Source organism: Carcharhinus amblyrhynchos, chromosome 4 (genome assembly GCF_965287045.1).
Source record: "Carcharhinus amblyrhynchos chromosome 4, sCarAmb.v2.hapA, whole genome shotgun sequence".
Classification (NCBI taxonomy): domain Eukaryota; kingdom Metazoa; phylum Chordata; class Chondrichthyes; order Carcharhiniformes; family Carcharhinidae; genus Carcharhinus; species Carcharhinus amblyrhynchos.
In genome coordinates, this window is record NC_137327.1 from 138,580,883 (window position 1) to 138,594,817 (window position 13,935).

General features: G+C 41.7%; 1 protein-coding gene across 1 annotated transcript in view; it reads left to right on the plus strand.

Annotated features, from left to right (window-relative positions):
* Window positions 1-13,935, plus strand: part of LOC145342402 (bromodomain and WD repeat-containing protein 3-like) — a 149,513-nt gene that overhangs the window by 16,818 nt on the left and 118,760 nt on the right. The window contains exons 10-13 of the mRNA XM_080187958.1: window positions 1,806-1,876; window positions 5,416-5,516; window positions 7,455-7,495; window positions 7,711-7,815. Coding sequence (XP_080044084.1) covers window positions 1,806-1,876; window positions 5,416-5,516; window positions 7,455-7,495; window positions 7,711-7,815 — 318 coding nt within the window. The remainder of the gene's footprint in view (window positions 1-1,805; window positions 1,877-5,415; window positions 5,517-7,454; window positions 7,496-7,710; window positions 7,816-13,935) is intronic.

A 13,935-nucleotide genomic window follows, 5' to 3' on the forward strand; every position in this document is an offset into this window, starting at 1 on the left:
GCTCCCTCCCTCTCTCCTCCCCCCACCCCTTTTGATAATCACATATACACCCGGGTCCCTCTACTCCTCACCACCTTAAGAATTTTATACCTAATTTTATTTCATCCTACCAAATGCATCACCTCACACCTCCTCTTCATGTTGAACTTCACCTGCCACCTATCTGTCCACTTCATAACTTGTTGATGTCCTTTTGAAGTTCTAGAGCTTCAAAACAAGAACAGATTAGCTGTACATTTATTTCCGATTCATCAGCCCATATTTTTTTGATGTGACTACTAATTTTGTCCTGAATAATTACTTATAGAAGCTTGCCCGTCACTAACAACTGTTGGGTTATTTCTAATATGCATTGGCATCTCACTTACATGACAGAGCATTAGTAGGAAATTAAAAATGAGCTGTTGCCAGTTTCTCCTCTTCCATCTCTATTTCAGTGATAAATGGTAAGATTGGAAAAATCAAAAATGTCTAACCAATAACCACACTTAAATCAATCAGTTTGCGAGCTTCCTGTCAGTTTTGTACCTACTGGAACGGTATCAAGACCTATTCAAGTAGTTGTTTTGGGTTTGCTACATTAAAGCTGACCAATATTGTTGGTATCCTTAAGATTAGTCTTGAGTACTATTGGTTAAACCATTAAACATGTTTTTAATTGTTACTGCAGTAAGGATCAAATGATAGTGTTTGTCTGTAACATTAGTCTGAATCAAGGAAGGAGTGAAATCAATTCAGTGAATCAAAGCTACCTCTTCAGATGGCATGCTATTGCCAGCAATGAATTGATGACTTTTTCATGGTCACAAAAACAAATTCTCATTCAATTTTGATTTCATAGCGTTAAAGTGAATGATAAACAATCACTTCTACTCCTGTGTCTTCAGCACTCAGATTTATAGACATCCAGTCTCAGTCTCTGACACCCAAGCACTATCTAATTTGATGTTGCTGCAATAACAGGATCACACTTGTGTGCATGACACTTAAAAATAATCTCATCATAACTTCAGCATCACGTGCAACTAATTGCAATTTGCTGTTGTTGTTAATGAAGACAAAATATCACAGTTATTCCCACAAACACATAGGAGAGCCTAAAACTACAGGGTATAGGTTTAAAGCAAGAGGGGAGAGAGACAGAAGTGTCCAGAGGGTCAGTTTTTTCACTCGAGGGTGGTGATTGTCTGGAACAAGCTGCCAGAAGTAGTAGTAGAAGCAAGTACAATTTTATCTTTTAAAAAGCATTTAGATAGTTACATGGGTACGATGGGTTTAGAGGGATATGGGTCAAATGCGGGCAACTGTGATTAGCTTAGGGGCTTTAAAAATAAGGGTGGCATGGACAAGTTGGCTGAAGGGCCTGTTTCCATGCTGTAAACGCCTCTGACTCGATGACTAAAGATGAATGTTAGCCAGGAAGCTGGGAGGCTTAGCAGCTCTTCATCAAACAGACATGATTCTTCTATGTTCTGATGTGGATATGCCGGCGTTGGACTGGAGTAAACACAGTAAAAGGTCTGACAACACCAGGTTTAAGTCCAACCGATTTATTTGGTTTCACTAGCTTTCGGGGTTAGTCCCTTTGTCAGGTGAATGGAGAGTTCTGGCCTCAGACAGAGGATATAAAGCACCCTTCCATGTTCACCATGACTGGCAGATGGATCTTCAGCTTAATGTTGCAACTGAAAGACCTGTTTGTACATAGCTCCTAAATGCATAGAAATTGCTTGATAGTAATGTGATTTTCATTTGCTAATGCTGTGACTTTGCATTGGATAAAAATTAATGTTCTAACTTCACAGTGAACACCCGGTGAAATTTACAGATAGATCCAGGCCAGGAAGTCAAATTTCTTGCTCATCTTTCAGTTCTGGTAAGATTTTCTTAGTTTCACTGGGAAAAGCTTTTTGAGTACGTGCCCTCATCACCACACTCATAACCAGAACAAAATAAAAGTTGGAGACTATGACAGGCTTATCCAAAGGGACAATGAGTTTTTTGGATTGAACATAAACGTGGAAAAAACAATGGTATGACTGTAAACGGCAATGGAAAAGTGAAGATTGAAAGCGCTGAGATAGAAGCACTGGGCATATTCAAGTATCTTGGTTTGATAATACAAACCAAAGTTGCATCCAGGAGTGAAATCCAGATTAACTTGCATATAACAAAAGATGTGACCAGTGACTTTTATGTAGCATCAGATAGCCAAGTATGGACGTTGTAAACAGTCTTGACAGCCTTTTGTTGGCAACAATTGGAGGCAAAATTAAAGGTAAAAATAGAAGAGGAAAAAGAAAACTCGAATGTGTAGGTAACATTGAGGGTGAGTGACGTTGAGATATGGACTGAAAGAGACTTGAGGGGAGCTAAAGAAGCAAACTGTCAACAGCCCACTAAAGCTGTGATAATGAATCGCAGAGGTGATAACGGATGCCTTAGTAATTATTTATCAGTATTCACTGGACTCCAGGGAAGTACCGGAAGATTGGAAAATGGCTGATGTTACGCCGCTGTTTAAAAAAGGGAGCAGACAAAAGGCAGGGAATTATAGGTCGGTTAGTTTAACGTCTGTAGTTGGAAAAATGCTAGAATCCGTCATCAAAGAAGAAATAGCGAGGCACCTAGAAAAGAATGGTTTGATCGAGCAGACACAGCACAGATATGTTAAGGGGAAGTCGTGTTTGACAAACTTATTGGATTGGCTGTCTAATAGGCAGAGAGTTGGAATCAATGGGTGCTGTTCTGGTTGGCGGTTGGTGACTAGTGGAGTGCCGCAGGGATCGGTGCTGGGGCCTCAACTGTTTGCCATTTATATAGATGATCTGGAGGAGGGGGCTGAGTGTAGGGTGACAAAATTTGCTGATGACACGAAGATGAGTGGAAAAGCAAATTGTGTGGAGGGTGTGGAAAGTGCAGAGAGATCTGGATAGGCTGAGCGAGTGGGCAAGGACCTGGCAGATGGAGTATAATGTTAGCAAGTGTGAGGTTATCCACTTTGGCAGAAGTAATAGTAGGAGGGATTACTATTTAAAAGGCGAAAAGCTGCAGCATGCTACGGTGTAGAGGGACCTGGAGGTCCTTGTGTATGAGTCGCAAAAACCCAGTCTGCAGTTGCAGCAGGTGATCAAGAAGGCGAATGGGATGCTGGCCTTTATAGCGAGGGGGATAGAATATAAAAGTAGGGAGGTCTTGCTGCAACTGTACAGGGTACTGGTGAGGCCGCAGCTGGAGTACTGTGTGCAATTTCGGTCGCCGCACTTGCGGAAGGATGTATGGGCCTTGGAGGGAGTGCAGAGAAGGTTCACCAGGCTGATACTGGAGATGAGGGGGTTAGTCTGTGAGGAGAGACTAAATAGACTGGGTCTGTACTCGTTGGAGTTTAGAAGGCTGAGGGGGGATCTTATAGAGACATATAGGATAATGAAGGGGATAGGTAGGGTAGAGGTAGAGAGATTCTTCCCACTTAGAAAGGATAGCAGGACTAGAGGGCACAGCCTCAAGATAAGGGGGGAGGGGGCGCAGTTTAGAACGGAGTTGAGGAGGAAGTTCTTCACTTAAGGGTGGTGAATCTCTGGAATTCTCTGCCCATTGAAGTGGTGGAGGCTACCTCGCTGAATATATTTAAGTCACGGGTAGATAGATTTCTGATAGACAGGGGAATTAAGGGTTATGGGGAGAAAGCAGGAAAGTGGAACTGATCCACTTCAGATCAGCCATGATCTTATTGAATGGCGGGGCAGGCTCGAAGGGCTAGATGGCCTACTCCTGCTCCTATTTCTTATGTTCTTATGAATCAGCTAGCCCCACCCTCCTAATTTCTCATTCTCTCCTCCATCTGCCTTTTGAAGAATGATTTCTGTTAGTTTGTTGTATTTAACTATGCCTTCCCTAGCCAAAAGAAAACTAATTAGGCTAGTGAGCGACTGATATTTTAATTGCAGTGATTCCTAATTATTTGCGAGGATATTCAAGACATTGCCTGCATTGCAGTTTTATCTGTGTACCATTTCTTTTTCTGCCTACCATAATCCTTGAAACCAAATGTAAGTAAATCTTTGTAGCATGTTTGCCAAGTGCCATCCAGTATTGTTTATGTAGTGAGATCAGAGTTCAAATTCCAAGCCTCCTGGATCCCCTTTGGCAAGCTGTTTAACTTGAGCTATTTAGTATAACAATGGGGGGGGTGGGGGGGAGGCGATGGCACATACTGGGCCAAAAGAACGGAAGAATGAGACTTATTACTGAATGTTTTAATTACCAAACCGAGAATAACCGTGATTGGCTAAGTGTTCTAAGAAGTAGCGATAACTTAACCAAAATGATTTGTATTTTGTGATTTCCAATAGTGGTCTACGTGTCAAATTCACATGAAAGCTAGAGTAAAGCACGCTGGTTTTTAAACGGGTATCTCCCACATTTTGTGCACTAGCGTGAAACATTCTTAAAAAGGCCCGCGCCCTGTTTGCTGGCCTCACTCTTCCATTGATCCTGACTGCAGAGTAGCAAAGGGACCCTCTACAGATGACCCCCTTGGCACTGTGCTAAACTGGGGGGTGCCAAGGTACCCCGTGAGCATTGGCACTTTGCCCCTTGGGCAGTGCCAGGAAGACGTCTCACAACACCAGGTTAAAGTACAACAGGTTTATTTGGTAGCACAAGCTACTAGTTTTCGGAGTGTTGCTCCTTCATCAGGTCAGTGGGGAGTGGGTTCACAAACTGTGAACAGAGCTCCCACTTACCTGATGAAGAAGCAGTGTTCCGAAAGCTAGTGGCTTGTGCTACCTCATAAATCTGTTGTACTTTAACGTGGTGTTGTGAGACTTCTTATTGTGTTTACCCCAGTCCAACGCTGGCATCTCCACATCAGTGCAGGAGCTCCTCCTCCTCCTCTCTCTCTCTCTCTCTTCTTCTTCCCCCCCCACCACCACCACCACCAACCCACTCACTCTAACGGCTGCCAGCTCCCTGTTACTGGAGAGCTGCTGTACACCATGCTGCAGCTAAATATCCCTGTGCCGAGGGTGGTGGTTGGAGGGATGACTACTAGCGGCCTTAGTGACTTCAGTTCTGGATCACTGATTATTTTAAAAGTTTATATTAAAATCAATGTCTGCAAAATGCAGCTCCTCATTGATTTCCAGCTCGGGGCTGGGGGGTGTGCTCAGGGCTGGACCCTCCATGTGAATTGTGCAAATTGGCCGATGCTCGAGTCACTCTGCCCATTGTGCTAAAAAAGCAGCACAGCAGGATGGGAGAATCATCCCCAAAGAATTGGAATAATTCAATTGTAAAAGTGAAGACAAATGTAAACATTTTATATGAAAAGCTATGTTATTCTAGGTTTAGAATGGAATGAAATTTTCTTCTTCTACTTGTGCTTTGTTTAAACCTTTTTAATTACAATTATAGGTGGAATGTTCATAGCAACTGGCAGCACAGATCATGTGATCAGGGTTTATTACTTGGGTTCTGGTTCACCAGAGAAAATTTCTGAACTGGCATTGCATACGGTAAGATGCTGAACATTAAGCTAATTCTCTTGCACGTTATAATTCAAAATTTTGTTTTATTTAGATGCAAAAGAGAGAAGCTTCTTGCTCTATGTTCCCTTTTTTTTAAAGAAGTATTGCACAAACCATGAGAATTTAATTTAAGCATGCCATTTTTAAGAGGCATTAAGTGATTGCGGTTAATTGTGAGCGAGTTGAATTGACCGAATGTGCACATGGTAATTGTGTGAACTGGGGATGAGGATCTGCTTTAGGTTTTGTATCTCATTTCAGCTCCTTTTATATTAGATTATCAACTGTGGTTTTGAACTGTAGTATTGTTTAACTTTCATATAAATTCAGAGCTGGTAAATTATCCAACTTTGTAGTGAAATGAAACTTTCTTCTCCAAGCAATCCTCTTGAACTTTGCTCTTATGAGCCTGGAGATCTTGCATTTACAATATGGTTTGAGCGCCATTCCAAAGTTTTCACATGATTAGAGTGTAAACCCCAGATTACTGTCCTAAAATAGTTTCTTATTTTCGCAAAATTACATTCATTGGCCTGAATTTTCATTCTGCAGTTGGGACTATTTTTGGATCCTGTTCTCATCATATCAGTGCCTGAGACCATTCACAATTTTAACCAGCCCTTCCATTATTGGCCAGTTTGCACTCATCATGCTGTTAAGAATGGTAATTGAGGATCAAAAGGAGGCCCTCCAACAATGATGGATCTGCAGTCCCACTGTCCAAGTGGGAACTACTAATACAATAAAAAAAATCTCAAGATGGAGAGATCAGAATTTTGAACTGGTAAAAGATAAATGTAGTTGCAGCTGCCAGACAATTACTGTGGAGGAAGAGCCCCATCACAAGGCAACCTGTGGTGCAGTATTCTGCATATGTCCTGCCCCGCCTCCAGCTGTTCATCCTTTTTCTCACCCCCAAACCTTGGTTTGCCACTGAAAAGCCACCTCCGTTCATTGGCTGGGATTCGGCTAATTTGAAAATACAATTTGACATCGCCACTGTGCCCTTGGATTCTTTAAGTGCCTTAATTGGCTAACCTTTTTTCACTTGTGCCCCAACCATCTTCCTATAATAGCCTTGAGAGAGGAACATTCTGACAAACTGGCACACTGGCCAGTGATGGGAGATAGCAGGTGTGTCTGCCTCTGGCGTTTTAGAAGGGAAAAGATATCCATAACTAACTAGTTGTTTTAATGTTGGTGTTCTGATGCACTTGTTTTTATTAATCACTTTTCTCCATGTACACTTGAAGTAAACAAGAACCAGTATGAAAATGACGGCGTTGCTGCATCCTGTTAAATAGTAAATAAACCCTTCTTTAGGCACACAACAATGTATCATTTGACTGATGAATTAAATGTGTTGTCGATTTTAGAAATGGACATTAATTTTAATGAAATGATTTAAGGATTAATATTTAAATTTTTAAAGTAGGTTCCTATGAGCTAACTTGAGACTCAAAAGATGTAATAGAGTTGAGGTAACATTTTGGCCATATCAGTGGACAATTGTGTTTTACAGTCTCATGACATTCTATTGTCTGCTAATCTAATAGATGCCCATACCCAACTATTTACATTGGTTAATTTTTCTGTTTCAAGTTTCAAGTGAACAAAAGAATGAAGCATTTGCCTGCTAATATTGGCAGCAATAAATAGGCTAGAATCATAAATTAGGTTTTACATATTTGACAACTGTGGGAGAAGGTTGTCGTTGTAACCAATAAAACAAATGCTGAGCTCAAAATGTGCAGCACTTTTAGAATGGTTTGGGGTAGGTGTCTTTAATGATCTGCGGACTTTTGGGTTCAATTTGGGGCTGAGCACTAGCCATTGCAGTTTTCATTAAAGCAATTTTTTCATAGACATTGCACAAGTTGAATTGTAGAAAAGGACCAAATCTTTTTCTGTTCCCCTCATCTTTAGGATAAAGTGATCGCTATTCAGTTCTGCAACAGCAGCCACAGGTAATTATGTCTTTGTGATCGCTTATTTTGTTTCTGCTTGTTCGTTATCAATTTATTGCAATCAAAGGTGTTGCTACTTTAAAATTTTCTAGCAAATTAGAAACAAATTAAATTTAAACTTGTTGTCCTTGTCCTTTTATGTACTAGTTACTGTAAAAGACTAACTTTTGCAAATATTTAAAATCTTTTTCTTCTTCTTTCCTAACCCTTCGTAGCTTGAGATTTGTTAGTGGTAGCCGGGATGGGACTGCTAGAATCTGGCAGTACCAACACCAAGAATGGAAGAATATAGTTCTGGATATGTTTACAAAATTACCAGGGTAAGATCACTATCATCTATTTGAATATTTTAAATTTAAAAAAGTGCCGAATTTCGTATTTGTCACTGTTACAATCACTGAAAATGTAAAGGAAGCTGTTTCATTTGGCTGCCTATCTGTGTTGCAAAAGTTTAATTTGGACATTGAGGATTTTTTTTTGCAGCATTGAAAGCAACTATACAAGCTGATGTGACTTTAGTATTTGTAGCCTATTTCCTGTTCAAATAACAGCGAATATGGACCTATTGTGTTGTAGAATACAGAAGTAAATGTACTTGCAGTTTTTTCCAATAATTGTGTTTTGTTACAGCCATCATTTTAGCTTCCGTCATTTATTATTGACAGGGTTGGAATCATAATGTTGGTGTTTTATTATTGGAACGTGTGCATGACTTGCAAAGCTGGCATTTATTGCTTATTTTTAATTCTCCTGCACCAAGGTGAAGAAGCCAAATTGATTTTGGAGTCCTTCCTCCAGTTTTCTTGCCACTTGTACACTGGTTTCCCTTGTCAAAGTGGTGAAATTTTATTTTTCTGGCTGAGTGTGTGATTGATTGAGAAATTGTTTTCACTGCCATTTGGATTTTAATTGTCTCCTGAACAAAGCATTAATTATTGACAAATTCAGTTAACACGTTTTTTTTTTAATAAGAACATAAGAAATAGGAGCAGGAGTAGGCCATCTAGCCCTTCGAGCCTGCCCCGCCATTCAATAAGATCATGGCTGATCTGAAGTGGCTCAGTTCCACTTTCCCGCCTTCTCCCCATAACCCTTAATTCCCTTGCCTAAAACCTACCAAAAACCTATCTACCCGCGTCTTAAATATACTTAGCAAGGTAGCCTCCACCACTTCAACGGGCAGAGAATTCCAGAGATTCACCACCCTTTGAGTGAAGAAGTTCCTCCTCAACTCTGTTCTAAATTGCCCCCTCCCTTATCTTGAGGCTGTGCCCTCTAGTCCTGCTGTCCTTTCTGAGCAGGAAGAACCTCTCCACCTCTACCCTATCCATCCCTTTCATCATCTTACATGTCTCAATAAGATCCCCCCTCATCCTTCTAAACTCCGAGTACAAGCCCAGTCTACTCAGCCTCTCTTCATAGCTCAACCCCCTCAACTCTGGTATCAGCCTAGTGAACCTCCTCTGCACTCCCTCCAAGGCCAAAATATCCTTGCGCAAGTGCGGTGACCAAAACTGCACACAGTACTCCAGCTGCGGCCTCACCAGTGCCCTGTACAGTTGCGGCAAGACCTCCCTACTTTTATATTCAATCCCCCTCGCTATGAAGGCCAGCATCCCATTTGCCTTCCTGACCACCTGCTGCACCTGCAGGCTGGGTTTTTGCAACTCATGCACAAGGACCCCCAGGTCCCTCTGCACCGTAGCATGCTGCAGCTTTTCGCCCTGTAAGTAGAAGTCCTTCCTACTATTATTCCTACCAAAGTGGATAACCTCACACTTGCCAACATTGTATTCCATCTGCCAGGTCCTCGCCCACTCGCTCAGCCTATCTAGATCCCTCTGCAGACTTTCTACACCCTCCACACAATTTGCTTTTCCACTTATCTTGGTGTCATCAGCAATGCTTTTCCACTTATCTTTGTGTCATCTACAACTCTGTCGCAAATGGCAAGACTCAAGATTTGTTGTGCCATATATTTGTTTTTAATGATGCCCCAATAAATTGCTGGAATTATTGTTCAGTGCCTGAAGTTCTCGCATGAGCTTCTGGTTTGAAAATGTTGAAGGGATATGTATGTTTAGACTATTGTTTTCTATTTTGGATGTTATTGAGGATTTACTTATAGCTTTGGGTCACCCTTGAAACATATCTTGGGCTGATGATACATATTTTAATGATTGCATGATTGCTTTCAGAGCTAATCACATTATTTGATGGTGATGTCATTAGGGTGTTGTTCAGGCTGCTGTTTCTACTTTGTACAGGCAAGAGCTCCTAGAATAAATCTTGTTGTTAGTTTGAATCCACATGAGCAACCTGTATAATTTTCTTGTTGTATAAAACCCACAACCCCAATATACTGACATTTACAAAAAGAAAATTGGTGAGAGTCAGGATTTTGTTTCATTGAGAGCATCATAAGATAGAAAAAAAACATTATGGGTCCTCATACTTAAAATATTAAAAGGCTGGGGAACATCAACATTTGGCTTAAAGATTGAAGTGCCTGTGAAATAAGAAGACATACAGAAAGGTGAAAAAAATTATGTTTCTTAAAGAAAAATAAATTGGGTAGATGACTCTAAGCTGTAGAGTCTGTTCAGTTGTTACAGTGTATACCGGTAGAGTAGGAGATTCACTACTCATCTGAGAAAGGGTGGAAACTCTGCTTTAAAGGAGGGGGATTTTCTGATCAGAGAAAGGTGAGATTTTAGGCAGAACCTGGCATACTTTAAAAGAAGGGATGCTTTGCTCTACAACTGGGGCCATTTGAAAAAATATACATCAGTGGTCTCCAGGGTTAGAAAGGGTCATATTGGAGCTACAGTTTAAAGGAAGTACTGAGCAGTCTCAAGCCACAAGTGCCTGCAAGAGAAATGGTTGTTCAACTGGAATCCATGGGTCCTTTCAATGAAGGAAGTGAATCATAGGGCCCAATTTTACCAAATATTTGTGCCGTTTTCAGGTGTGAAATCGCGGTAAATTTGGGCGTCAGGCCTGCAACGCGATCTGCACCCGAAACTGGGCAGATCGCGCCTTTGCCAACACCCAATTTGGGCGCAGGTCCAATCCGCGCCCCAGTCAGGCGGCCCGATGATTTAAATGCATTAGCATGCATTTAAATCGACTTAATGAACCGTGCGCCCAACTTTACCGACAAATCCCACTTTACTGTCTTTGGATCCGTTCCAGATCCACGCTGCTATCTGCCTGCAGAATAAAAATCTGAAGCGGATTCCTGTTCTGCAGGGGAATCTCCGAAGCCTATCCTCCTCGAACATCCTTCGCAGACCCCCTGCTAACCACCCCGGCAGACCCCCCCTTCGGCAGAGCACACCTCAACCTACCTCAGTTGCTGCTGTCCCTCCACCATCCTTCTGACCTGCATTCGTTGATGTGGAGATGCCAGCGTTGGACTGGAGTGAACACAGTAAGAAATCTCACAACACCAGTTACTGCACTTGTTGGAGACCCTTCAGCACCTTCCTGGCCTTCCGCTGGCGTCTGCCGGAGGAGGGGGTAGGCTCAGATGGATTTCTGGTTGGTTGGGGGGGGAAGCTCAGATGGATCTCTGGTTGGGGGGAGGTGGGCTCAGGTGGATCTCTGGTTGAGGGTGGGTGGTGGAGATTCTCTGAAGTCCATCCTCCACCACCACCAACCCCCCACCAGGGATCCATGTGAGCCTGCTGCAACCCCCGTTCCCCCCCCCCCCCCCCACCACCACCAAACCACCCCCCCCCCACAACCAGATATCCATCTGAGCCCAATCACCACCACCCCCCACCCCGTCTCCAGTAGATGCCAGCAGAAGGCCAGGAAGGTGCTGCAGGCTGTTCAACGACTGCAGTAAGAAGTCTCAGAACACCAGTCCAACAGGACTTTAACCTAGTGTTGTGATACTTCTTACTGTTTTCACCCCAGTCCAATGCTGGCATCTCCACATCGAGTGCAGGTCAGAAGGATAGTGGAGGGACAGCAACAATCAAGGTAGGTTGGGGGTGTTCTCTGCCCGGGGTGGGGGGATTGGTGGTGGATTAGATCAGGGGCTGGGGTGGTGGTGCATCGGATCGGGGGGGTGGGAGTAAAACTTTTATTTTGTTCTGGAGCCTAGATCATCTAGTAAAGCCGGGAACTAAAACTTAGGATGATTTGACAGAAATCCTTGAAGTGCATTACCCCCCAAAGCCATTGAACATAGTGGAATGGTTCAGGTTCCACTGAAGGAATGGAGTCGAAGGCTTTGCTTTGTTTGTGGCAGACTTACAAAGGCTGGCACAGCATTGTTAAATTGTTGAGTCATTAGAAGATACATTTTGAGATGGTCTATCTGAAGACGATTACTTATTGAACACGCTTTGTCTTTAAAAACAGCAATAATAATTGTAGTGTCGATGGATATGGCTGTTAAAGGGGCTTCATAATTTGGTGCGGGAACTAAGATCCACAAGTTGGCAACTGCCCATACGTCAAAACAGCAACAAGCATGCCACAGATGTGCCAAAACGGCTGTTCAGCGAGTGAATGCTGGAGCAAGAGTAGTCAGTGCAAGGATTGTGGCAAAAAGGGGTTATGTTGCAAAAGCTTGTTAGGCTAGAACAGCTTCCCCTGAGAAGACTATTCAGAAGAAGAATCTGGGTACCTTCAAAAAGAAGAGCAAATTGAATTCTACAAAAAGAAAGGATGGAACTCCAATTGAATCTCTTACCCATACGGGGTGAATCACAGATTTTGGGTAATTCTCGGTGGACAATTTATTAGGATGGAGGTTGATACTGGTGCTGCTGTACCTTTTATTTTCTGAGAGTATATACCAATAGAAGCTGAAGTATCTTCCTTTGGAACCAACTGGTGTGATTTTTAAGGACATCTTGGTATGGTCCGGATGAAGGAATTAGCACTGTCTGGATGCCCAGATTGATTAAAAAGTGGGAGTATAAATTCTGTGCACGAATAAGAAATGCACCACCATTGTCTTTTTACACTCTTGGTAGTGGTCTAAAAGGCCATTGCAACGCTGCATGTAAATTTTGCTGGTCCATTTGAAGGTTACATGTTCTTGGTCACAATTGGTGCGTATTCGCAAGTGGCTAGAAGTTATCATGAGATCTACATCTGAACAAAACAATTTCAAAAGTTGATGAAATTTTTTTGCAAGATTTGGCGAACTGGAACAGATGGTAAACAATAATGGTTTACAATTTGTACATGGGATTTAATGGGATTGAGAGTTATAGATAGGCCTGGTAGGTATGGATATGATTGGCACAACTTGTGGGCCGAAGGGCTTGTTTGTGCTGTAGTGTTCTATGTTGTAATTTATTTCACAGGAGTTTGAAAATTATCTGAAAAGAAAACATTATTCAGCATATAAAATCTGCACTTATCATGCATCAACTAATGGGTTGGCTGAAAGATTCATATAATCTTTGTAACATTCTTTAAAAGTTTCAAGAGAGCAAGGTTCATTATCGTGTTGTGTGAATAGCTTTCTGGCAGCTTATAGAAACACCTGCATTACTACTCAGGAAGAGAAAGTTGAGAACTAAGTTTGGTTTGTTATCATCTACAGAAACTTCAGACAGCATCAGCAGCAGTCTCAAGTTGCTAGATAAGAAGCAAGAGCAAAACAACACCCTTCAATAAGGAAACAAAGTGTTACCACATCATTATGCCATGAGTGAGAAATGTGTGCCAGCCATAACTTTAGCAAAAATGGGCCCAATTTCTTATTTGTTTCAAAACAATTTTGGCAGTGCCACGCTGACCAATTGTCATCTTGAAATTATTTGTCAGAATCATCTCCAGATGTCCCAACTACTTTAGTTGCTAGTTTGTGAATACTATTACAGAAGACTTAATTGAATCTGAGTTGCCTGATGATTCTGTCTATGCTACTGTACCATATTAGAATGATGCAGAATTAGTTCCAAGCAAAGAAATGTCAACTGAAATTCTAAGTCATACTTCTAGGGCCAAGGACAGCCAAATTCCAGAACATTATATACAACCAAAGAGGAATAGATGCCCTCATTCACTTCCTTATTCTTGTGTGTAATGATTAGTGATACATAATACAGCATCTGGAATATTACTGATTTTTATATATAATGTCGTAGTAGTTCTTGTCATGATCTCAGAAGTAAAAGGGGAGGGATGTTATATGCTTAAGTTATTGCTTTAAGAGCTGATTGCATGTTTTGATGATGATATCATTAGAGTGTTTCTCAAGCTGCAGTTTACTTTCATCTTCTACTCTACAGGTAAGAGCTCCTAGAATAAATCTGCTGTTGGTAGTTTGAATCTAGGTGATGGTTTTCAGGTGAAATTAAATTAAGAACTCTAAAAGTGGATGCAGAATATTCTGTGATAATATTTGAAAAACATGAGTTTTCTTGGATTTCTGGCTGGCATTTATCCCTTAACCAGCATCGCAACAC